The following is a 26,564-nucleotide window of genomic DNA, read 5'->3' as shown; positions in this document are numbered from 1 at the left end:
ATCATTACAGGACAAAACAGTCAAAATATAGGTGATCATTTCGATCGGTATGTGGTTATCTGCAAGTGCTGATCATGTTGTCTCTTTAGCTCAGGCACAGTATATTACAGATTTCCCCCACTCCTCAACTCTTTTTTTTTTTACAAATTACAAAACACGTCATTATTTTAAATACATGTAATAAAATAAGCAGTTTATGGGTATACAAGTATATCTTTATTTGTGTCAATGTTGGGTCAGGACTATTCTCGTTTGTAATAATATTGCTCTCTATGAAATGCAAAAAGAAACAAGCACATTCTAAAACATGAATGCTAAATATAATTTAAAAAAAAAAAGCCGAATATTTATTCACTTTAGCGAGCAGTTAAAAACCGTACAGGGGATGTCAGGGGCATGCACAGGGAAGTACAGTCACTGTTGCTTACAGCGGATGACAAGGGCGTACAGAGGGTAACAGAGGCTTACAGTGGCACACAAGGGATGTGTACAGGGGCTGACAGGGGATCTCAGGGTATACAGGCGCTCTGTACAGGGGCTGACAGGGGTGAACAGGGGATGACAGTGAAAACACAGGGGGTGACAGTGGAAGATAGGGGATTTTCACAGGGACAGCGGTTTTCAGAGCCAGTAGTGTAAGTCAGCGTTCTATGAAAAGCTACTCCTTCAATCATCACCAAAAAATATATATCTAGTGGTACTTCACTGTTGAAAAGGTAAGGGATGTTAAGAACAAACCTATTCGGATATAGATGTAATAACCTGGTTTGGAACTGTGCATTTAAGGCAGCATACACACGTAGACCTTGTGTTGATTTATCACGTTTATGTCTTTCTGGTGAAGCACAACAAGCTGGATATAAGAAAGGTCTAATTGTAATTGAAGTAGACACCAGGAATCAAATGGTCCGGTCTTGTAATATAGCGATTTATTATTTAAAAATTGCCCATCAAAAACGGTGATTTGAAACAAGTGTTTTGTTTTCTTTAAAATTAGAATAAAGCTCTGTTTCAGAAGTTGAAGTTATGTTACATACAGTATCCTGTTGATCATAAAAGACAAATGTACAAGGACGTTGGATGTAGTAGTACATATGTAACTTCATTTTATGCATAGGATGTTCAAAGCAAGCAATGACTCCAAATTCCAATATGTTCAATTCCTTCAATAATTCTTATTTTTACATGTATATTCAGTAGTATATTCTCACTATATACATGTAACTCTATACAGGTGAATAATCAATAATTATAATATTAGCTCGTTCGAGAAATATTGACCGGTCAATATTTTTTTTAAATATTGACCGGTTAGGAATAATACCTAGAGAATATTCCCTCTATTTCAATTAATCGCTTCTGATTTGTTGATTCGTAAACGATAGATCATTAGTCGTCCAATGCCTGCATTGACTCTAGATTATCAGTTGTCCTATGCCTGTATTGGCTATGTAGATCAGAAGTCGTTCATTGCCTGCATTGACTCGAAAGATCATCAGTCGTCCAATGGCTGCATTGACTTCAATGGTGTGCGATTTTATTAATATGCTATGAGATTCTAATATTATGAGTTCCCCCTTTTCCATAAACCAGTTAAGGTGCCTCACTACACCTTGAAATAGTTTCTCAAATCAGCAGAAAATTACTTTATTATGATAGAAAGCATGATGGATAAGAAGTATGTATATAAAATAGGCGAAAAAATGTGCGATTTTAGATAAAACATGGTTACATATTTTCTATTTCATTCAGTAAAAATAAACAAATTAAAGCTCCAGGTGGATTCGAACTCATGACATGCGATTTACAAGCCTGATACTTTAACCACTGAGCTATGATGATATACATCTGAATCGATTGATACAACCAGTTTAACAAAACATTTCAATCGCCATCTTGTGACGTTGTACGTATCTTAAAAAGTGTAAGTTTCAGTGTAGTGAAGTACCTTAAATTTTTGGGACAGAAGCTATTTGGTATATCAACTAAAATAATGTTTAAAAGAGTAAGGTTGATTTTACAATTGTTTTCTTCAAGGTCAACTTAATTGCTATAGAGCTAAAAGTGTAGCAAGTTTTCCGTCAACATATTTTTTAGTTTAACAAATCATTTCTAAGACGTAATTCTTTAGAAAAAATACCATAAATTTAGGTTCCAGTGCATAAAAATAGTTAAAATTACCAAAATTGAGACCTACATCTAATTTAACAATTTTGTATTCTATTCTAATATGGCAGGCTAACAGAGCTTTTAATTTACACAAAATAATAATGTAATGTGGCTTTAACAAATGTTTTAACTTTACTGGCGTGCGAACTGTTCCCAATGATTACTATTTCTTGCCAGTACATTGTGAGAACTGGTGGCACGCCAGTATATTATTAATTATTTAAAAAAAAGAAAGACTTTTTGCAAAATTTATCGTTAAGTTTTTGCAAGGCAGTGCACATTTCAGAGAGCTAAATACCAAAAAAAAAAAAAACCACACACATAAACGTGTAAAAATATTTTTTTTCTTTTGTTATCAATATAATTCTTATTTATTATTTAAAATCTGTTTAATTTCCATGACTGATCCCATGAACAGGTGGAATAACACATCATCACAGAATGGCTTATTATATGTAATCATCTTCTCATCATTATACATATCAATCGTATCCGAATATAAATGCTTTTATTGAACCATAAAAATTACTACAACCTATAACAAAAGTTAAAGTATCGATCATATAACATTTTACTGGTAATAAACAAGTGCAAAATATGAACCGCGACTAGATGTAAAAAAAAACCCACCAACAACAACAACAAACAAACTATTTCTATAAAAAAACTGCACATTTTGAGTTTGAGAAAAAATTAAAGTTGCCGGCCTTATCAAGTATTAATTAAGGCAGTTAAATTAAGCAACAAGAACAACAAAACCTTTTATTTGCTATTTAATATTTACATGTTTTATTCTTTCGTTTTCTTATTTCCACTCTTAAATATTATTTTGAATTTTGCGTGAAGAAAGGGGAAGAATCGTGCGTGAAGGTTTTTTATCGTTATCGTTCGGGTATAGTGAAAGTGCGGTACGTTAGTGATCGTGCGTGTATCGTGCGGAATAGTTCGAGTATCGTGCGTGATCGTGCGTGTATCAGGATCGTGCGTGTATTTTGTCAACAATAACGTTGTTACCACTGTATGAGATTACAATGCTATGCTATTAGATTTGAATGATTTGCTATGCTATGGTGTATGTTGTAAAAGATATGCTTAAAATGAACGTAGTCGTCCAATGCCTGCTTGAATTTATAGATCATCACTCGTCCAGTGCTTGTATTAACTCACGACCATCAGTCGTCTAATGCTTCCATTGACTCTACAGATCATCAGTCGTCTTATACCCGCATATACTCTATAAACAATCAGTCATCTAATAGAGTCAATAAAGGCATTGGACAACTGATGATCTATAGAGTCAATGCGGGCATTGAACAGTTGATTATCTATAGAATCAATGCGGGCATTATACAATTGATTGTTTATAGAGTCTATGCAGGCATAATACGACTGATAATCTGTAGAGTCAATGCAAGCATTGGACGACTGATGGTCGAAAATCAATGCATGCATTGGACGACTGATGATCTATAGAGTGAATGCACTCTATAGATCATTAGTCTCTAATGCCTGCATTGACTCCATAGATTATATGTCATCTAATGCCTGCATTGGCTATATAGATCATTTGTCGTTGTAACGTTAACACGATTAGATACAACAAATTGTTATTATTATTGTCCTTGTTTATTTTTCACTTATCTATTTTACAATTTTCTGCATGGACATTAATTGACACCTGCACGGAGAAACGCTTTTGCCCCCCGGCTCTTAGAGGGATATGGTAGCTGACATTACTTTCTACGCAGGAGTAATGGACAGATGTGCCAGCTGGAGCAATGGATGAATGAACCAATACCTGATGACAACCAAGGACATTTTTAACCACGCTATGGAGATCATAAATGATCATTTGGTGCTATATACATCATTGGGTTTGACACTTTTGAGGAACACTATGACGGGACCATTAGGGTGATGATTGAGTACTCTGTCAGCTTGGGACGTTAGCCTCTGATTATAAATAGTCGGGCTTGGTCAGAAGAAATCAGTCCTCAACCCCCATCAGTGAGGAAGGTTTCCATGTGCAGAGACTCCCTGCTAACCCCATGATTAGCAACGTTTGGACAGTGACTTTATTCTTTTTGTTTGGTAATTAAATGAATATGTCCAAGTACAAATTGTCTAGTTCGCGCTAAACCCTTTGTAGTATGACTTGTCTATTAGTTTGTTGTGATTTTGCCGCCATTCTGAATAAACGTGTTCTGCGTGAACCTGGTGTATTTTATTGACTTTGCCATCTAAACATGGTGTCAGAAGTGAAAACAAATTTACAATGCCGAAGTTTAATCCACCAGAAAACTTTTCGTTCACTAGGCCGACCGAATGGCCAGAATGGAAACAGAGATTCACTCGATTCCAGATAGCAACGAAGCTCACGGGGGAGGACGAGGAAACCCAGATAAGTTCCTTAATTTACGCCATGGGACCACAAGCAGAAGGGATGTTCAAATCATTTGCATTCTCTAATGGTGATGAGAGGAAATATAAGAAAGTTATGGAGAAATTTGATAAGTATTTTGTACCAAAGAAGAATGTGATACACGAGCGCGCCAAATTTCATATCCGGTGCCAGAGGCCGGGGGAATCTGTGGAGGAATTTGTCCGAAATTTGCATAAGTTGGCGGCACATTGTGAGTTCCTAGACAAGGATGACCAGATACGTAACCGATTAGTAGTAGGCATTCTCGACAATGACCTAAGCGAAAAACTTCAGCTAGAGTCAGAGCTTACACTAGTGAAAGCAGTGGATATGGCTCGGAATTCTGAACTCGTGAAGAACCAAATCAAAGACTTGCAATCCAAGAACTTGGATGCCGTAAAAGTGAGACAATATGGACTTGGTGGTAAGCAACACGGTCATAGAAAACTGCCACAGGCAAAACCTAAGGACACTACATATGATGAGTGTGGGAGTTGTAAACTGAGACACCGCTCCGGAAACTGTCCAGCAGTAGGTGGGATATGTCTAAAGTGTGGACTTGATGAAGTTCAAGATGATGAAGATGAAGTTGAAACAGATGATTCATTTTACATGGGTTCGATCGATTTGAGCAACTCGGATAATACTGATGCTTGGACTGTGAAACTGAAAGTGTGTCGTAAGCTCATAACATTCAAGATTGACACAGGCGCCGATACATCAGTGATTACTGAAGCAACATACAACTCCCTACCAGTGAAACCAAAACTTCAGGAACCGAAAAATAAACTGTACAGCCCAGGAGGAACAGTGCAGTGCAAAGGAATGTTCGTGGCTAGAACTTTGCATAAAAACCACGAGTATCATTTTCGGGTGTATGTTCTCAAGAATTCCAATAGCGGTTCTAATTTGTTAAGTCGAAGCGTGGCACACAGCATGGGACTTGTGATGAAAGTAGAGGAAATTCGGGACATATTCGGCACACATGGATGCGTGAAAGGCCCACCAGTCAAGATAACACTGAAACCCGAAGCAGTTCCCTACTGCGTAACAACAGCACGGAGAATTTCATTTCCATTGATGCCAAAGGTCGAATCAGAGCTCAAGCGCATGGAAGACGCAGGGATCATAACCAAAGTGACTGAGCCTACAGACTGGTGTGCACCAATTGTAACAGCATTCAAGAAAAAATGGAGATGTACGCTTGTGTGTAGACCTGAAGAAACTCAATCAAGCTGTCAAACGTGAACATTATATGCTGCCTAATTTAGATGACATTGCTCCAAAGTTAAGTAAGGCGACAGTTTTCAAAACTCGATGCAAGTAGCGGTTTTCATCAGTACCACTAGATAGAGAGAGTTGTCATTTGACCACATTTATCACACCTTTTGGAAGGTACTGTTTTCAGCGAGTACCTTTTGGAATCACCTCGGCTCCTGAGATATTCCAGCGGAGGATGTCTGAAATCCTCGCAGACATTGATGGAGCGGACGCCATAATGGATGACATTATTGTGTACGGTCATTCCACCGAGGAACACGACCAGCGTCTAGACCGGGTGTTAGACAGGATCCAGGAAGTTGGGTTAAAACTCAACGAAAGCAAGTGTGAGTTCAGAAAGCCGAGCATTGAATATTTTGGACACTGGATAAGTTCAAATGGGATCAGCCCTTGCCAAGAACGTGTAAAGGCAATCCGCGATATGCCCCCCCCCCCCGTCAAACATAACAGAACTGAGAAGATTCATGGGTATGGTTAATTACTTAGGTCGTTTCATACCTAACTTATCAACAATTATGCACCCTCTTTCAGACCTTCTGAAAGGTGATGTCAGCTGGATATGGAGCCATCCGCAGGAAGAAGCCTTCAAGAAAGTGAAAGCTATGTTGACAGAGACTCCTGCATTAGCTTTTTATGATGCCAGAAAACCTGTAGTAATAAGCGCTGACGCCAGCAGTTATGGGATTGGAGCTGCCTTATTTCAGCAGTTTGGAGAGGAGGTGAAACCGATCGCTTTCGCCTCAAGGACCCTCACTGCAGCGGAGACCAGATACGCACAGATAGAGAAGGAGTGTCTGACATCTGTCTGGGCGTGTGAGAAGTTCGAGATATACGTCATTGGACTTGAGTTCTTTAAGCTCTTAACAGACCACAAGCCATAAGTACCTCTTATCAACACAAGTCCACTAGACCGAACAACAGTGCGTTGCCAAAGATTGTTGATGCGCCTGCGCAGGTTTAACCCCATTGCGCAGCATGTTCCAGGAAAACAACTCGTGGTTCCTGACACTCTTTCTAGAAGTCCATTACCAGTAAACACCACTGATGCTGTGGAAAAAGTTAATTTATACGTCAACAGTGTGGTCCAAAGTCTCCCAATATCCGATAGACGCCTAGAGCGTGTTCGAGTAGCAACAGCAGAAGACCCAGAATTGTCCGAGGTTCTCCGAAAAACTCAGTATGGCTCGCCTGATTACGAAAAAACATCAAATTAGAAATTCGACCATACTTTTCTGCAAGATCTGAACTACCCGTTTGGAACGGTATCTTGATGTACAGAGATCGCATAGTTATTCCTGACTCTCTAAGACCAGAAGTTGTGAGCGGCATTCACTCGGGACACCTGGGATTGAACAAATGCCGTGAACGTGCAAAAGGATCAGTATGGTGGCCAGGTATTTCTAACGATTTAGAACGAGTCGTAAAATCATGTGATTTCTGTCAAGTTCACCGCCCTAAACAAAGCCGTGAACCGTTGAGGTGATGCCAGATCGACCCTGACAAAAGTGGCAGCTCATTTATGTGAGCTGAAGGGACGACACTTCTTAGTAGTCGTAGATTATTTTTCTAGGTATATCGAAATAACTTACCTAGACACATTGGCTAGCGCAACAATTATCGGGAAAATAAAAAGCATACTGGCAAGATGGGGGATCCCTGAGGAACTTGTGACGGATAACGGAACTCAATTTACATCAGAATCCTTTAAGAAACTTGCCTCTGATTATGGATTTAGGCATTCCACAACGAGTCCTCATTACCCTCAAGCCAATGGAGAGGCAGAGAGTGCAGTTAAGACTGCAAAGAAGATTTTACAACAAGATGACCTTTTTGTTGCATTAATGGCCTATCGGTCCACTCCCATTTCGGCAATAGGAGTGACACCGGCAGAGCTAATCATGGGACGCAGGATGCGAACCATTGTTCCCGCCATCCCTTCTACATTAGAACCGAAATGGCCTGACTTGGACCAAGTGAGGAGACGAGACGAGCATGGGAAAGAGTATGCAAAACAGTATTATGACATTAAAATTGGAGCTAGGAAACTCCATCCCTTGGGACCATGCGATCATGTGCGCATAAAAACTGACAAGGAAAAACTGTGGGGTGACAGCAGAACTGTCACAAGTGCGAATCATGAAACAAGATCCTACATGGTTGAGACTGACCATGGTCTCCTTCGGAGGAATCGTAGGCACCTGCAACATACTGGATATCCTAATGTCAACGAGCCGCAATCAAGGGGTGAACCTTCCACACCAGTCGAGTCGTCCGAGGTAGACCAACCAGCCTTAACACCTGAACAAGGAGAGTCACCATCTCCGGCAAAAACAGTTACGCGATCCGGGCGTGTTGTGCATCGTCCAAGGCGATTCGAGGACTGTGTGATGTAAAAGTAGACTATTTGTGATTAGTTCGACAGTACGAGCTTTTTCTTATATCATGTATTGTATCACAAGTAGTGCATGCAAATAGTTTTGTATTTGTGTTGTAAAGCTTATTTTTTTTTAATCTAGTCAAAATGCTCTAGTCCCGTAATTTACTCGCATTTCTAAAGTTTAGGGAGTGGGAGATGTTTGGTAATTAAATGAATATGTCCAAGTACAAATTGTCTAGTTCGGGCTTAACCCTTTGTAGTATGACTTGTCCATTAGTTTGTTGTGATTTTGCCGCTGTTCTGAATAAACGTGTTCTGCGTGAACCTGGTGTATTTTATTGACTTTGCCATCTAAACACTTTTATTACACACTTTGATTCCAAGGACACTTGTTTATTATTGAACTGTCTTCCTTATAACTGTGTAATTATCTCAGATTGTCACCAAAGAAAAACACAAACTCTGGAGTACTGACCATATTATTTATTAGTGGCGCTTTTGGCCGCGGTGATAATTGCGGGGGCTACCGACGGGCTGCCCCCAGGTATGAAATAACAAATAGCAGATAAATGACGGCCCAAATATGGAAAATCCCGCACTGGGTAAACGCAAATGAGTGAACGTCATAGATAGCAATTAAGATAATTATGCAAACTATGCAAAAATTATGAAATAATTTAAAGATAATAAAGTCAATATAAAGGTGAATATGTCCAAGTTGAATGTTGTGCAAACAAATAATTAAGGGCACTCTAACATTTGCGTTGGGGTGCGACGATATACGCTCAACAGGGAGCAACTACATCACCGCAACGAGGTTGATGGTGACAGGAATGATCCAATCCATCGCTACAAAATAAAATTAAAACCAACAGCATTAAACGCTCTAAATATTGGGAAAGGTTGGGCGGGCTTTTGAATTGAATTTTTTTTGAAATTGTGAGAGCTAAATTTTTTCGACCTTACCATGCGAAGGAAATTTCTAGAAAGAAAGATGCGAGTGATTTTACCTAAAAAACCAAATTGTATGAATTTACTATTCCCGGATTAAGTGAATTGACCATATTTTCCCGGAATTAAATAAAAAAGTATTCGACAATTTGATATAAACTCGCATATCTGAGAAATAGCTCATATATGGGGTATTATCTCAGATTGTCACCAAAAAAACCCACAAACTATGGAGTACTGACCATATTATTTATTAGTGGCGCTTTTGGCCGTGGTGATAATTGCGGGGGCTACCGACGGGCTGCCCCCATATATGAAATAACAAATAGCAGATGACAGCTCAAATATGGCAAATCACGCACTGGGTAAACGCAAATGAGTGAACGTCATAGATAGCAATTAAGGTAATTATGTAATCTTTGCACAAATTATGAAATAATTAAAAGTAATAAAGTCAATAGAAAGGTAAATATGTCCAAGTTGAATATTGTGCAAACAAATAATTAAGGGCACTCTTCCATTTGCGTTGGGGTGCGACGATATACGCCACTTGCAAGGGCCACACAAACGACCGAGGGATGTCTGAGCCAAGCCATCGGTGTTATGACCCTGCAACCGCAACCTGCAACCGAATTCCAATTTAACAGACCCAAGCTATTTGCTCCACAATGAATATTGATGATGTTGGGGTCATTTTGAAGTGTCCTTAGATGTCTAAGCTTTGGCAATAACTGGTTAAGTACCATTTCTCCGTATCCTAGCCACCAAATATTTGTATTAGGCAAGTTGAGGTTGCACCCCCTATTCGATTCCTGGCTGCTTAACCGGCCCTTTTAACAATACATGATCGAACGATCCAAATTTTGCGCGGACCTAGAAAAACTTGGTATGTGTTAGCGCATGCAAATACAAGCAGAACTTAACAATTAGTCTTAACGAATGTAAGAATTGACAGCATTTGACTTCCAACGACCTGCCATTTGAATTATGTATTCTGTCCCTTGTCTTGCTAAAAAGGTTGCACCACCTATGCGAAACGAGTGAGATTGAAAATGTGTTTCACCTATGTTGCAAATCTTTAGATATCTCTTAAGAATAGCGCTAAATTGGTACCGAGTAATTGTAGTGCCCGAAAAATGACAAAATAATGGCCCAGCAAAATTTGTACGTACTTTGTACAGGACATGTTGGTCCTGTTGATGCCTTAATAACCACAGAGGTCCCAAACCCCAATTGATCAGTATTAGAATGTCTGATGCGTAATACAATTTGCTCATTACTCGACGAGACGTCCCCGATATGTAGAATCCTATCTGATGTATAACCTTTAGAAAGAGCAAATTTTCCAACTCTTAACAGTGCATGAAATGCAAGGGTAAAATCAGCCTTAAAGAGAACGGCTGCATATGTACTATTGCATATAATCTGTAGCTTTGGTACAATGATACTTAAAATACCAAATGTAATTGGAAGTCTAGAGTCAGTCCATGGAATTGATCTTTTCATGCCTTGCGCCAATTTTTGAACAAGAAATGATTTTGTAGGGTCTGCTTTGTAATAAATTTTACAGTAATAACTAATTGCAGAAATATACGATTTAGCCGTGGCATGTTTAAAACCCTGCAGTGAAAGATGAGCAATAAACATGTTTAAGTGTATGTCTAATTGTGGCCATGATGAGGGTAAGCCTTGTGATTTACGAAACTGTTCAATGCATGGATACCTGTCTGGAATAATAATATCTGTAATGGTCTCGGAATAGGTTGAGGGGCCTTGTCCGCGTTGGGTGCTATCCTCTTGAAAAATTCCAACTGTTTGCGGGATATTGCATCAGCAATTTTATCATCAATCCCTAGGATATGTTGTGCTTTAAACTGTATATTGTGTTGTAGTGTAACCAGTATTAATGGCCTTAGATATGACATGACCCTATCAGACCTTGATGATTGCTTATTTAATATGTGAACCAATGGCATGTTATCTACAAAAGTATGATTTTTTTTCTTCTGCAATGCCTCACCCCATATGTGCAAAGCCAGAACAATTGGTACTAGTTCTAGAAAAGTGATATCACTTAAAATCTGAGTATTAGCCCAGGAGTTTGGCCATTGTAAGAAAACCCACTGACCATGAAAATAACATCCACAACCTAGACCAGCTGATCCTGCACTATCAGTAAACAATTGAAGGGTGTCAGTGGTACTTCACTGCCTTTCTGGGTAGTAAACAAACAATTTATTCTGATATGGTGGAAGGGTTTGTTAAAGTTAATCATGGCATTGTAAAAACGCCTATCAAATGCCTACTCCTTGGTATGGCTTTGCTAAAAAAAATAGTTTTTTACAATTGCCTGAAGATCTGACAATAGTACTTTTTCTTTTGACACCCAATACAACAACAAATTAGCAAGTACCCTAGCCTTATTCTGAGGAATTCTAATCTGCATGTTAACTGTATCAATTTCAAGGCCAAGAAAGATCATCAAACAGGTTGTTGGTTGTACTGTTTTATGCTCATTCAGCGGGACCCCACACCATTGCATATTTCCTGAAATGTGCTCATAAGAAAATTACATTGGTTTGTGTTTGTCTTGCCTATAACAATGAAGTCGTCCAAATAATGATGCACAGTTTGCAAACTTGTTTGGTCCCTAACAAGCCATTCTAAAAAAGTAGCAAACATCTCAAATATCCTGCAGGAAATTGCATAGCGAAATGACAAACATTTGTCAAAATAGTAATTTCCATTGATATAGAGCCCGAGCAAATCAAAATCACCTGGGTAAACCCTGATCTGGCGGAATGCACTCTTTATGTCACACTTTGAAATCATTGCCTCTTTACCTACTAAGCAAATTGTTTAAAAAAACCTATCTAAAGAGGTGTATGTAACTGTTGTATGAATGGAAACTATGTTGTGGTTTATACTAATAGATGGCGGGTAAGAAAGATGCATGATCATGCGCCAACCACCATCAGCTTTCGAAACGACGCCTACGGGCGAAATATGCAAATTTTGCATGGGAGGGGTATGAAATGGACCTGTCATGCGCCCTTCAATAACTTCTTTATCAATTTTTTCCTGCAAAACTGTGGGTTGTTCGTGTGCAGATGTCAATTTTTTGTGTAAACTGGAAGCCTTGGCCCCGAATATTTTAACTTAAAACCCTTAGTTAAACCCTCACTGAGTGCTATAGCAGCCAACCTATCAGGATACCTACTTAAATGATTACTGATTGAATTGACCCTTATTGGGGAACATTTTTTGTTTTGAAGTCTGGGTTGTCTCGCAGCAAAGGACTGAAAAGAGTTTTGGTTGACGTTTGGGGCTGGCATATGTGTCCGAAATGGCCGCTGCGCATTGGCTATGTATTGATTTTCTGAGGGCTGAGTATCACTACAATGTATGACAGGGTGCCAGTTGTTGCATTTTAAGCAAGGATGCAAATATGGACATTGAATTCGCTGACAAACAGCCCTGTAATTGTAGTCATAGCATTTGAAGTATGTTGAAACCTGTTGTTTACTTTGCTGTGTGGCTACTGAGTTTGGGTTCATGTAGACAAGCCAAAGCTCACTATCAATAGTTCCCCAATTGTTTGAAGGATTAAGGGCCATTTTCAAACAATACTGTTCGTCATAGGTAACCCATCCATTTGCTTTGTCTGCACCCAAGCAAATGTCTTGCATGTTTTTAAGCATTTGCTGTTTTTTATTTGGATGTGCTTCTAAGTAAATGCTTGCAAAAATTAGAAAAGCATCAGTCCAATTATCTGCAGAGGGAATTTTGTGGGTTTGCTTGGGATGCCCTACAAGCCGGCCTTGTGCATCTACTGATAAGGTAGATGACTGTGTTTTCGTGGGGTCACGCACTAACAGGGACCCTAGATTGACAGATTCCCCATTAACTATTTTCTGCTTTGTAGCTTTGTCAACATGATAGCCTAGTGACATTTGAGTAGTGTTTTCCAAAACAGATTGGGTAGGTTGGGACAAACTACTACTGTTAATCTGAGCATCTGCACTAATGTAACTTTGTGTACCTTGTTACTCTTGCGTGTTGGTAGCTGGTTCCTGGGTCCGAATCTCCGGAATCAATATCGGATCCGCAGGAGGCTGACCAACTTGTGTCCCGTCCAATGCATGAGGGTCATCCACTGAGCTTTTCCGCAGCCGCAGCTGGGCCTTTGGTTCGTTTCAGCCTTGGTTTCCGTGACGTCACTCTAACCACTGGATTTCGCTTTGTTTTTGGCATTTTCTCATATAAGGTTATAAAAATATTGTTTCAATGAAAACAGAATACATTAAGATTTTCAGTTTATTATAAGAAAATTAAAGTTTATACCGTGTAAAAATGTTTATTGTTGAACTTCAGAATTTCATCCAATAAAAAATCGGATACATTAAATACACATCATCAGATAATGCATTCTTAAAATTGCTTAGATATCTTATGTAACATATATATAATAGTTATTTCTACTTTTGAATTGAAATTTTTTAGAATTTGTGAGAGCAAAATTTTTTCGACCTTACCATGCGAAGAAAAATTGAAGAAAGATGCGGATGATTTTACTTAAGAAACCAACTTGTATGAGTGGATAAAGTGGATTGACCATATTTTCCCGGAATTAAATATAAAAGTATGCGACGACTTGATATAAACTCGCATATCTGAGACATAGCTCATATATGCGGTATTAGTTCTGAATTGTTAACGATAAGAAATAATATTATCTTTATTATTTGTTTCACAACCTTATTAAAATTGATTGAACTAATGCTCTGTTTCCTTTTGTACTGTGTAACAGTCGTCTAATGCCTGCATGGACTCTAGAACATCAGTCATCCAATATCTGCATTGGATCTATAGATAATCAGTCTGATGCCACCATTCTGTCTACATGAGGTCCGTCAATTCAGACAATAACAAATTGAAAGTAACATTGAGATATTTATTATTCTCTTTAGAACCATCTACAAAGCATATTTTGTAACTGCTTACAAACAGAAATTGACAATATCAGATGAAAATATTGGATACGAGAAGGACTTTATACATTATTTGATCATTATCATTTCAGATGTCATTACAAAGTCAAAGATTGTTGTATCGCAGCTGCAGGGATCTGAAAATGAAAGTGAACCAGACATAAATATAACATTCAAAAAGCATAGACAAAAGATAATTCTTAGTTAAAAAGATTCTATTATTTTCTTTCATCTTTTTCAATGATGAAAAACCGTCATTTTTTGCACACTTTTTGAACTTATATACGGTTAAAAACAAATTTTCTTAATACTATGTTGACAGTGTCAACTACACAGAGTTTCTGGATTTTTATTTGTTTATTTTCATTAAAATCTATTATTTTAAAGTATTTGATCCCTCTATGAATATTGCAAAATACAAAGACATTTAATAAAATGAATTCAAAAACTTAGAAATCAGTTATCCTTCATAACAATGACAATTGCATTAACGAACAAAAACTTACCCAAACCGTGTAACAAGTCTAACATTCAGAGCTCTGTAACTTAGGTATCTGAGAATGGAAACATTTAAGAAATTAAATCTATAAGAAATTAAATATAAGGGAAAATGGTAACAAACCGATTAAACTTATTCCAACCAAAAGTTCTGTACAACTTTATAATTTTCATTGATATGGTATAATTTATAGCAACAAATAAAATAGTCTTGAAAATTTTGAAACAATCATATATTATTTGAATGATAATTTGATTCAAAAACGAAGAAAAAACACTTGCCTATCACTGCTGGCATTATTACTTATACAATTGTTGTATTGAAGCTGCAGGGAACTGAAAATGAAAGTGAACAAGACTTGAATATAACATTGACAAAGCATAGACAAAAGATTATTCTTAGTTGAAAAAGATTCTATTATTTTCTTTATGTAACTTTTTTTCTTTTACGTGATGAAAAACCGTTCTTTTTTGCACACTATTTGATCTTAAATGCGGATAAATAACAATTTTTCTTCATATTATGTTGAGGGTATCAATACCACAGTGTTTCTGGGTTTTTTTGTATTTATTTGCATCAAACTCTATTATTTCAAAGTACTTGATCAATCTATTGATATTGTTAAATACATATAAACTTAATTAAACGATTTCAAAAAGTTAGAAATTAACAATTGCATTAACAAATGAAACTTACCCAAACCGTGTAACAAGTCTAGCATCCAGAACTGTGTACCTTAGGTATCTGAGGATGGAAACATTTACAAAATTAAAACTATAAGAACTTTGATATAAGGGAAAATGGTAACAAACTGATTAAACTTATTCCAAGCAAAAGTTCATTACCACTTTATAATGTTCATCAATATGGTATAATACATATCAACAAATGAAAAAGTCTTGAAAATCAAAAAACAATCATACTTTATTTGAATGACAATTTGATTCACAAACAAAGATCTACACTTGCCTATCACTGCTGGTATTATTAATAATTAAATTGTTGTATTGCAGCTGTAGGGAACTGAAAGTGAAAGTGAACAAAACCTTAATATAACATTGACAAAGCATAGACAAAAGATTATTGTAAGTTGAAAAATATTCTATTATTTTCTTTAATATAATTTTTTTCTTTTAAGTGATGAAAAACCGTTTTTTGCACACTATTTGAATTTAAAGAAGTTTAAATAACAGATGTTCCTAATATTATGTTGAAGGTGTCCACAACACATTGTTTCTTGATTTTTATTTGTTTATTTGCATTAAACTCTATTATTTCTAAGTACTTGATCCCTTTATGAATTATGCAAAAACATAGAAACTGAAAAAAATAAAATCATAAAATTAGACAGCAGTCATCCTTCATACCAATGGCAATTGCATTAACGAACAAAAACTTACCCAAACCCTGTAACAAGTCTAGCAACCAGAACTGTGTACCTTAGGTATCTGAGGATGGAAACATTTACAAAATTAAAACTATAAGAACTTTGATATAAGGGAAAATGGTAACAAACTGATTAAACTTATTCCAAGCAAAAGTTCATTACCACTTTATAATGTTCATCAATATGGTATAATACATATCAACAAATGAAAAAGTCTTGAAAATCAAAAAACAATCATACTTTATTTGAATGACAATTTGATTCACAAACAAAGATCTACACTTGCCTATCACTGCTGGTATAATTAATAATAAAATTGTTGTATTGCAGCTGTAGGGAACTGAAAATGAAAGTGAACAAAACTTTAATATAACAGTGACAAAGCATAGACAAAAGAAATTTTGTAAGTTGAAAAATATTCTATTATTTTCTTTAATATAATGTTTTTCTTTTAAGTGATGAAAAACCGTTTTTTGCACACTATTTGAATTTATAGAAGTTTAAATAACAGATGCTCCTAATATTATGTTGAGGGTGTCCACGACACATTGTTTCTTGATTTTTATTTGTTCATTTTCATTAAACTCTATTATTTCTAAGTACTTGATCGCTTTATGAATATTACAAATTATATAGAAACTGAATAAAATAAAATCATAAAATTAGAAATCAGTCATCCGTCATAACAATGACAATTGCATTAACAAATAAAACTTACCCAAATCGTGTAACAAGTCTAGCAACCAGAACTGTGTACCTTAGGTATCTAAAAATGGAAACATTTACAAAATTAAAACTATAAGAACTTTGATATAAGGGAAAATGGTAACAAACTGATTAAACTTATTCCAAGCAAAAGTTCATTACCACTTTATAATTTTCATCGATAGGGTATTATACATATCAACAAATGAAAAAGTCTTGAAAATCAAAAAACAATCATACCTTATTTGAATGACAATTTGATTCACAAACAAAGATCTACACTTGCCTATCACTGCTGGTATTATTAATAATTAAATTGTTGTATGGCAGCTGCAGGGAACTGAAAATTAAAGAGAACCAGACTTAAATATGACATTGACAAAGCATAGACAAAAGATTATTCTAAGTTGAAAAAAGATTCTAATATTTTCGTTATGTACTTTTTTCTTTTAAGTGGTGAAAAACCATTCATTTTTTGCACACTATTTAACTTATATGCGGTTAAAAAACAAATGTTCTTAATATTATGTTGAGGGTGTCAACAACACAGTGTTTCCGGATTTTTATTTGTTCATTTTCATTAAACTCTATTATTTCAAAGTACGTGGTCCCTTTATAAATTTTCCAAAATACATGGAAACTTAATAAAATGAAATCATTAAATTAAAAATCAGTCATCCGTCATAACAATGACAATTGCATTAACAAATAAAACTTACCCAAATCGTGTATTAAGTCTAGCATTCAGAGCTCTGTAACTTAGGTATCTGAGAATGGAAACATTTAAGAAATTAAATCTATAAGAAATTTGATATATGGAAAATGGTAACAAACTGATTAAACTTATTCCAGCAAAAAGTTCTTAACACTTTATAATTGTCATCGTTATGGTATTATACATATCAACAAATGAAATAATCTTGAAAAATTAGAAACATTCAACCTTTATTTTAATGACAATTTGATTCACAAACAAGGATTAACACTTGCCTATCACTGCTGGTATTATTAATAATTAAATTGTTGTAAGGCAGCTGCTGGGCTCTAAAAATGAAAGTGAACCAGACTTAAAACATAACATTGACAAAGCAATGACAAAGCATTATTGTCGGTTGAAATGGTTTCCTTTAATTTCTTTATGTAACTTTCTTCTTTTAAGTGAAAAAACCCGGGTATTTTGCACACTACTTAAACTTAAATACGGTAAATAACAAATGTTCTTAATATTATGTTGAGGATGTCCACAACACATTTGTTTCTGGATTTTTATTTGTTCATTTTCATTAAACTCTATTATTTCAAAGTACTTGATCGCTTTATGAATATTACAAATTATATAGAAACTGAATAAAATAAAATCATAAAATTAGAAATCAGTTATCCTTCATAACAATGACAATTGCATTAACAAACGAAAATGTACCTCAAACTCGTGACAAATCTAGGATCCAGAGCTGTGTAATTTAGGTATCTGAAAATGGAAACATTTAAAACAAATAAAACTATAAGAAATTCGATGTAAGGGAAAATGGTAACAAACCGATTAAACTTATTCCAACCAAACGTTCTTTACCTTTTTATAATGTTCATCGATATGATATAATACATATCAACAAATGAAATAGTATTGAAAATCAAGAAACAATCCTACTTTATTTGAATGACAATTTGATTCACAAACAAAGATAAACACTTGCCTATCACTGCTGGTATTATTAATAATTAAACTGTTGTATGGCAGCTGGAGGAAACTGAAAATGAAAGTGAACCAGAATGAAGTATAATATTAACAAAGCATAGACAAAGGATTATTCTAAGTTGAAAAATATCCTTTTTTTTTCTTTATATATTAACTTTTTTTCTTTTACGTGATGAAAAACCGTTTTTTCACACTATTTGAATTTATATAAGTTTAAATAACAGATGTTCCTAATATTATTTTGAAGGTGTCCACAACACAGTGTTTGTAGATTTTTATTTGTTTATTTGCATTAAACTCTATTGACAATTTGATTCACAAACAAAGATAAACACTTGCCTATCACTGCTGGTATTATTAATAATTAAATTGTTGTATGGCAGCTGCAGGGAACTGAAAATGAAAGTGAACCAGAATGAAGTATAATATTAACAAAGCATAGACAAAGGATTATTCTAAGTTGAAAAATATTCTTTTTTTTTTCTTTATATATTAACTTTTTTTCTTTTACGTGATGAAAAACCGTTTTTTCACACTATTTGAATTTATATAAGTTTAAATAACAGATGTTCCTAATATTATGTTGAAGGTGTCCACAACACAGTGTTTGTAGATTTTTATTTGTTTATTTGCATTAAACTCTATTGACAATTTGATTCACAAACAAAGATAAACACTTGCCTATCACTGCTGGTATTATTAATAATTAAATTGTTGTATGGCAGCTGCAGGGAACTGAAAATGAAAGTGAAGCAAACTTAAATATAACATTGACAAAGCAAAGACAAAAGATTATTCTAAGTTGAAAAAAGATTCTATTATTTTCGTTACGTAACTTTCTTCGTTTAAGCGGTGAAAAACCATTCATTTTTTGCACACTTTTTTAACTTAAATGCGGTTAAAAAACAAATGTTCTTAATATTATGTTGAGGGTGTCCACAACACAGTGTTTCTGGACTTTTATTTGTTCATTTTCATTAAAATTTATTATTTTCAAAGTACTTGATTCCTTTATGAATTTTCCAAAATACATAGAAACTTAATAAAATGAAATCATTTAATTTAAAATCAGTCATCCATCATAACAATGACAATTGCATTAACAAATAAAACTTACCCAAACCGTGTATTAAGTCTAGCATTCAGAGCTCTGTAACTTAGGTATCTGAGAATGGAAACATTTAAGAAATTAAATCTATAAGAAATTTGATATAATGGAAAATGGTAACAAACTGATTAAACTTATTCCAACAAAAAGTGTTTTACTACTTTATAATTTTCATCGATATGATATTATACATATCAACAAATGAAAAAGTCTTGAAAATCAAGAAACAATCAACCTTTATTTTAATGACAATTTGATTCACAAACAAGGATTAACACTTGCCTATCACTGCTGGTATTATTAATAATTAAATTGTTGTATTGCAGCTGCAGGGAACTGAAAATGAAAGTGAACCAGAATGAAGTATAATATCAACAAAGCATAGACAAAGGATTATTGTAAGTTGAAAAATATTCTTTTTTTTTCTTTATATAACTTTTTTTTTTTACGTGATGAAAAACCGTTCTTGCACACTATTTGAATTTATATAAGTTTAAATAACAGATGTCCCTAATATTATGCTGAAGGTGTCCACAACACAGTGTTTGTAGATTTTTATTTGTTTATTTGCATTAAACTCTATTATTTCTAAGTACTTGATCCCTTTATGAATTAAAAAAACCCATAGAAACTTAAGAAAATAAAATCATAAAATTAGAAAGCAGTTATCCTTCATACCAATGGCAATTGCATTAACGAACAAAAACTTACCCAAACCGTGTAACAAGTCTAGCAACTAGAGCTGTGTAACTTAGGTATCTGAGAATGGAAACAAATAAGAAATTAAAATTATAAGAAATTCGATGTAAGGGAAAATGGAAACAAACCGATTTAATTTATTCCAACCAAACGTTCTTTACCACTTTATAATGTTCATCGATATGGTATAATACATATCAACAAATAAAATAGTATTGAAAATCAAGAAACAATCCTACTTTATTTGAATGACAATTTGATTCACAAACAAAGATAAACACTTGCCCATCACTGCTGGTATTATTAATAATTAAATTGTTGTATTGCAGCTGCAGGGAACTGAAAATGAAAGTGAAGCAAACTTAAATATAACATTGACAAAGCAAAGACAAAAGATTATTCTAAGTTGAAAAAAGATTCTATTATTTTCGTTACGTAACTTTCTTCGTTTAAGTGGTGAAAAACCATTCATTTTTTGCACACTTTTTTAACTTAAATGCGGTTAAAAAACAAATGTTCTTAATATTATGTTGAGGATGTCCACAACACAGTGTTTCTGGACTTTTATTTGTTCATTTTCATTAAAATTTATTATTTTCAAAGTACTTGATTCCTTTATGAATTTTCCAAAATACATAGAAACTTAATAAAATGAAATCATTTAATTTAAAATCAGTCATCCATCATAACAATGACAATTGCATTAACAAATAAAACTTACCCAAACCGTGTATTAAGTCTAGCATTCAGAGCTCTGTAACTTAGGTATCTGAGAATGGAAACATTTAAGAAATTAAATCTATAAGAAATTTGATATAATGGAAAATGGTAACAAACTGATTAAACTTATTCCAACAAAAAGTGTTTTACTACTTTATAATTTTCATCGATATGATATTATACATATCAACAAATGAAAAAGTCTTGAAAATCAAGAAACAATCAACCTTTATTTTAATGACAATTTGATTCACAAACAAGGATTAACACTTGCCTATCACTGCTGGTATTATTAATAATTAAATTGTTGTATTGCAGCTGCAGGGAACTGAAAATGAAAGTGAACCAGAATGAAGTATAATATTAACAAAGCATAGACAAAGGATTATTGTAAGTTGAAAAATATTCTTTTTTTTTCTTTATATAACTTTTTTTTTTTACGTGATGAAAAACCGTTCTTGCACACTATTTGAATTTATATAAGTTTAAATAACAGATGTCCCTAATATTATGCTGAAGGTGTCCACAACACAGTGTTTGTAGATTTTTATTTGTTTATTTGCATTAAACTCTATTATTTCTAAGTACTTGATCCCTTTATGAATTAAAAAAACCCATAGAAACTTAAGAAAATAAAATCATAAAATTAGAAAGCAGTTATCCTTCATACCAATGGCAATTGCATTAACGAACAAAAACTTACCCAAACCGTGTAACAAGTCTAGCAACTAGAGCTGTGTAACTTAGGTATCTGAGAATGGAAACAAATAAGAAATTAAAATTATAAGAAATTCGATGTAAGGGAAAATGGAAACAAACCGATTTAATTATTCCAACCAAACGTTCTTTACCACTTTATAATGTTCATCGATATGGTATAATACATATCAACAAATGAAATAGTATTGAAAATCAAGAAACAATCCTACTTTATTTGAATGACAATTTGATTCACAAACAAAGATAAACACTTGCCCATCACTGCTGGTATTATTAATAATTAAATTGTTGTATTGCAGCTGCAGGGAACTGAAAATTAAAGTGAACCAGACTTAAATATAACATTGACAAAGCAAAGACAAAGGATGATTCTAAGTTGAAAAAAGATTCTATTATTTTCGTTACGTAACTTTCTTCTTTTAAGTGGTGAAAAACCATTCATATTTTGCACACTATTTAACTTAAATGCGGTTAAAAAACAAATGTTCTTAATATTATGTTGAGGATGTCCACAACACAGTGTTTCCGGATTTTTTTTAATTCATTTTGATTTAAATTTATTATTTTCAAAGTACTTGATCCCTTTATGAATTTTCCAAAATACATAGAAACTTAATAAAATGAAATCATTAAATTAAAAATCAGTCATCCGTCATAACAATGACAATTGCATTAACAAATAAAACTTACCCAAATCGTGTATTAAGTCTAGCATTCAAAGCTCTGTAACTTAGGTATCTGAGAATGGAAACATTTAAGAAATTAAATCTATAAGAAATTTGATATAATGGAAAATGGTAACAAACTGATTAAACTTATTCCAACAAAAAGTTCTTTACCACTTTATAATTTTCATCGATATGATATTATACATATCAACAAATGAAATAATTTTGAAAAGTTAGAAACATTCAACCTTTATTTTAATGACAATTTGATTCACAAACACGGATTAACACTTGCCTATCACTGCTGGTATTATTAATAATTAAATTGTTGTAAGACAGCTGCTGGGCTCTAAAAATGAAAGTGAACCAGACTTAAATATAACATTGACAAAGCATTGACGAAGCATTATTGTCGGTTGAAATGGGTTCCTTTAATTTCTTTATGTAACTTTCTTCTTTTAAGTGAAAAAACCCGGGTATTTTGCACACTACTTAAACTTAAATACGGTAAATAACAAATGTTCTTAATATTATGTTGAGGATGTCCACAACACATTTGTTTCTGGATTTTTATTTGTTCATTTTCATTAAACTCTATTACTTCAAAGTACTTGATCGCTTTATGAATATTGCAAAATACAAAGAAACTTAATGATATGAACTAAAAAAGTTAGAAATCAGTTATCCTTCATAACAATGACAATTGCATCAACAAACGAAAACGTACCTCAACCTCGTGACAAATCTAGGATCCAGGGCTGTGTAACTTAGGTATCTGAGAATGGAAACATTTAAAACAAATAAAACTATAAGAAATTCGATGTAAGGGAAAATGGTAACAAACCGATTAAACTTATTCCAACCAAACGTTCTTTACCACTTTATAATGTTCATCGATATGGTATAATAAATATCAACAAATGAAATCGTATTGAAAATCAAGAAACAATCCTACTTTATTTGAATGACAATTTGATTCACAAACAAAGATAAACACTTGCCCATCACTGCTGGTATTATTAATAATTAAATTGTTGTATTGCAGGTGCAGGGAACTGAAAATGAAAGTGAACCAGACTTAAATATAACATTGACAAAGCAAAGACAAAAGATTATTCTAAGTTGAAAAAAGATTCTATTATTTTCGTTACGTAACTTTCTTCTTTTAAGGTGGATCTCTACACCAAATAAGTGTAGGAGATTTTTGTTGCATGCATTTGTTACAAATACTAGGCACAGTATTCAACAATAATATACCTCAAAATACAATACACTATTTTCTTGAGAATTTTTAAAATATCAGTCTGGTTCCAGATAACCCCTTATTTATCAAATTTTTAGACATTTCTGTTTTAAAATTCTTATGAAAGTGAAATGTTATTAAGTTTAGAAATGAAAAACAAAAAAATCATGAATGAAGTTTGTATGATTTTTATTGGAATCCACATAAATATGAAACTAAAATATAAAAAAATTATGTTAAGGCAAACTGCTGGACAAAATCCCACAAAAACCTGAAAATATAAACAATATTCGTTGGTGAATGGGATAAAGAAAAGAAATTGAATGAAATTGAAAAATTAAAGGAAATACTTAATTATTGCAAAAATCTTGGTATGAAAGATCCTGTTTAAGAGTTGTCTTTCTTTATTTTACATGGTCTCAAATATCTTGGGATCAATTTAAATCACGAAGAAAAATTAAAAAAGGAACAAGTCTATGCTAAATATGTAGATATAAGATAAGTAGTGCTTATGATAATGTTTGAAGCTGAAAAATTATATTATTGATGAATGCATTATATATATTTAACTCTTCAGAACAAAATATTAGTAGTTAATTATATTATAAATTGCCTTTTACTTTTTTATATACAATAGCAATTATAAACAACAACCATACGCATATTAATACATACATTAGATGTCCATAGTGATACACATGCATGTGTGGAAATGAAAAACATGCTCCTTTTCAGAATCCTGTCTTTCCCTCATTTTGCTTGCAAATCCGGGCTTCCACTGCTATTGCTACCTAGCTGTATCTATTTAAATCAAAATACATTAGTTTAATGTCAAAGTTTCAGTGAAAGTCTTTTACTGCAATTTTTTTTTTTAATTTGGGAAGTTAGGATCAATTCAAGAGATCGCACTACTGTACTTTCGTTTTATATTCATCATACATATATAGTTTAAATGAAAATTTGACATCTGCTTACCTATATCGATAATCCGCCACATATGTATGATCGTCTGTTGCAGATGACATGACAAAAATGTATTGCCAATAGCAGCAGAGCAGGGAAACGGTATATTATTTAGAGTCCACGTTTTCCGTACAAAACAGCTGATAATCAATGTTAGTTAAAAGCTTTAAACAGGAAGAAAATTGACATATTTTCTAAGCGTTTTGGTGATTTCAGTCCTATCTCGTCTCCTTAGTAAGAAGAGTTCAATTAAACGGTGTATAGCTATTTTGTACCACGGCATAATGTTATCAATCCGGAACACAGTGGCGTTTCGAACGGAAGTCAGACATGTTTGTGACGATGTAGCCTTCCACCTTAAGTAGTGAAAAACCATTCATATTTTGCACACTATTTAACTTAAATGCAGTTAAAAATAATGTTCTTAATATTATGTTGAGGGTGTCCACAACACAGTGTTTCTGGTTTTTTATTTGTTCATTTTCATTAAAATTTATTATTTTCAAAGTACTTAATCCCTTTATGAATTTTCCAAAATACATAGAAACTTAATAAAATGAAATCATTAAATTAAAAATCAGTCATCCGTCATAACAATGACAATTGCATTAACAAATAAAACTTACCCAAATCGTGTATTAAGTCTAGCATTCAGAGCTCTGTAACTTCGGTATCTGAGAATGGAAACATTTAAGAAATTAAATCTATAAGAAATTTGATATAATGGAAAATGGTAACAAACTGATTAAACTTATTCCAACAAAAAGTTCTTTACCACTTTATAATTTTCATCGATATGATATTATACATATCAACAAATGAAATAGTCTTGAAAATTTAGAAACATTCAACCTTTATTTTAATGACAATTTGATTCACAAACACGGATTAACACTTGCCTATCACTGCTGGTATTATTAATAATTAAATTGTTGTAAGGCAGCTGCTGGGCTCTAAAAATGAAAGTGAACCAGACTTAAATATAACATTGACAAAGCATTGACGAAGCATTATTGTCGGTTGAAATGGGTTCCTTTAATTTCTTTATGTAACTTTCTTCTTTTAAGTGATAAAAAACCGGGTTTTTTGCACACTACTTGAACTTAAATACGGTAAATAACAAATGTTCTTAATATTATGTTGAGATTGTCCACAACACATTGTTCCTGGATTTTTATTTGTTCATTTTCATTAAACTCTATTATTTCAAAGTACTTGATCGCTTTATGAATATTGCAAAATACAAAGAAACTTAATGATATGAACTAAAAAAGTTAGAAATCAGTCATCCTTCATAACAATGACAATTGCATCAACAAACGAAAACGTACCTCAACCTCGTGACAAATCTAGGATCCAGGGCTGTGTAACTTAGGTATCTGAGAATGGAAACATTTAAAACAAATAAAACTATAAGAAATTCGATGTAAGGGAGAATGGTAACAAACCGATTAAACTTATTCCAACCAAACGTTCTTTACCACTTTATAATGTTCATCGATATGGTATAATACATATCAACAAATGCAATAGTATTGAAAATCAAGAAACAATCCTACTTTATTTGAATGACATTTTGATTCAAAAACAAAGATAAACACTTGCCCATCACTGTTGGTATTATTAATAATTAAATTGTTGTATGGCAGCTGCAAGGAACTGAAAATGAAAGTGAACCAGACTTAAATATAACATTGACAAAGCAAAGACAAAAGATTATTCTAAGTTGAAAAAAGATTCTATTATTTTCGTTACGTAACTTTCTTCTTTTAAGTAGTGAAAAACCATTCATTTTTTGCACACTATTTAACTTAAATGCAGTTAAAAATAATGTTCTTAATATTATGTTGAGGGTGTCCACAACACAGTGTTTCTGGTTTTTTATTTGTTCATTTTCATTAAAATTTATTATTTTCAAAGTACTTAATCCCTTTATGAATTTTCCAAAATACATAGAAACTT

General features: G+C 33.6%; 2 protein-coding genes and 2 long non-coding RNA genes across 4 annotated transcripts in view; 2 read left to right on the top strand and 2 right to left on the bottom strand.

Annotated features, from left to right (window-relative positions):
- LOC117682278 (E3 ubiquitin-protein ligase TRIM45-like) overlaps nt 1-26,564 on the top strand; it is a 178,374-nt gene that overhangs the window by 36,392 nt on the left and 115,418 nt on the right. The window lies entirely within an intron of this gene.
- Nucleotides 6,814-8,265, top strand: LOC136275096 (uncharacterized). The gene is made up of 2 exons (XM_066083403.1): nt 6,814-7,049; nt 7,608-8,265. Exons 1-2 carry the CDS (start codon nt 6,814-6,816, stop codon nt 8,263-8,265), a joined length of 894 nt encoding a protein of 297 aa, XP_065939475.1.
- Nucleotides 14,121-16,344, bottom strand: LOC136274354 (uncharacterized). Its single transcript, XR_010712646.1, has 6 exons — nt 16,091-16,344; nt 15,660-15,713; nt 15,387-15,434; nt 14,972-15,025; nt 14,698-14,745; nt 14,121-14,328 (listed from the first exon to the last, which is right to left on the bottom strand). It is a non-coding gene; the product is annotated as an uncharacterized lncRNA (long non-coding RNA).
- On the bottom strand, nt 23,812-24,821 carry LOC136274873 (uncharacterized). The gene is made up of 3 exons (XR_010713303.1): nt 24,615-24,821; nt 24,315-24,440; nt 23,812-23,910 (listed from the first exon to the last, which is right to left on the bottom strand). It is a non-coding gene; the product is annotated as an uncharacterized lncRNA (long non-coding RNA).

The sequence above is a fragment of the Magallana gigas genome, chromosome 4 (assembly GCF_963853765.1).
Source record: "Magallana gigas chromosome 4, xbMagGiga1.1, whole genome shotgun sequence".
In the NCBI taxonomy this organism is placed as follows: domain Eukaryota; kingdom Metazoa; phylum Mollusca; class Bivalvia; order Ostreida; family Ostreidae; genus Magallana; species Magallana gigas.
The sequence above is the reverse complement of the archived record's forward strand: the minus strand, read 5'-3'. Positions and strand labels throughout refer to the sequence as shown.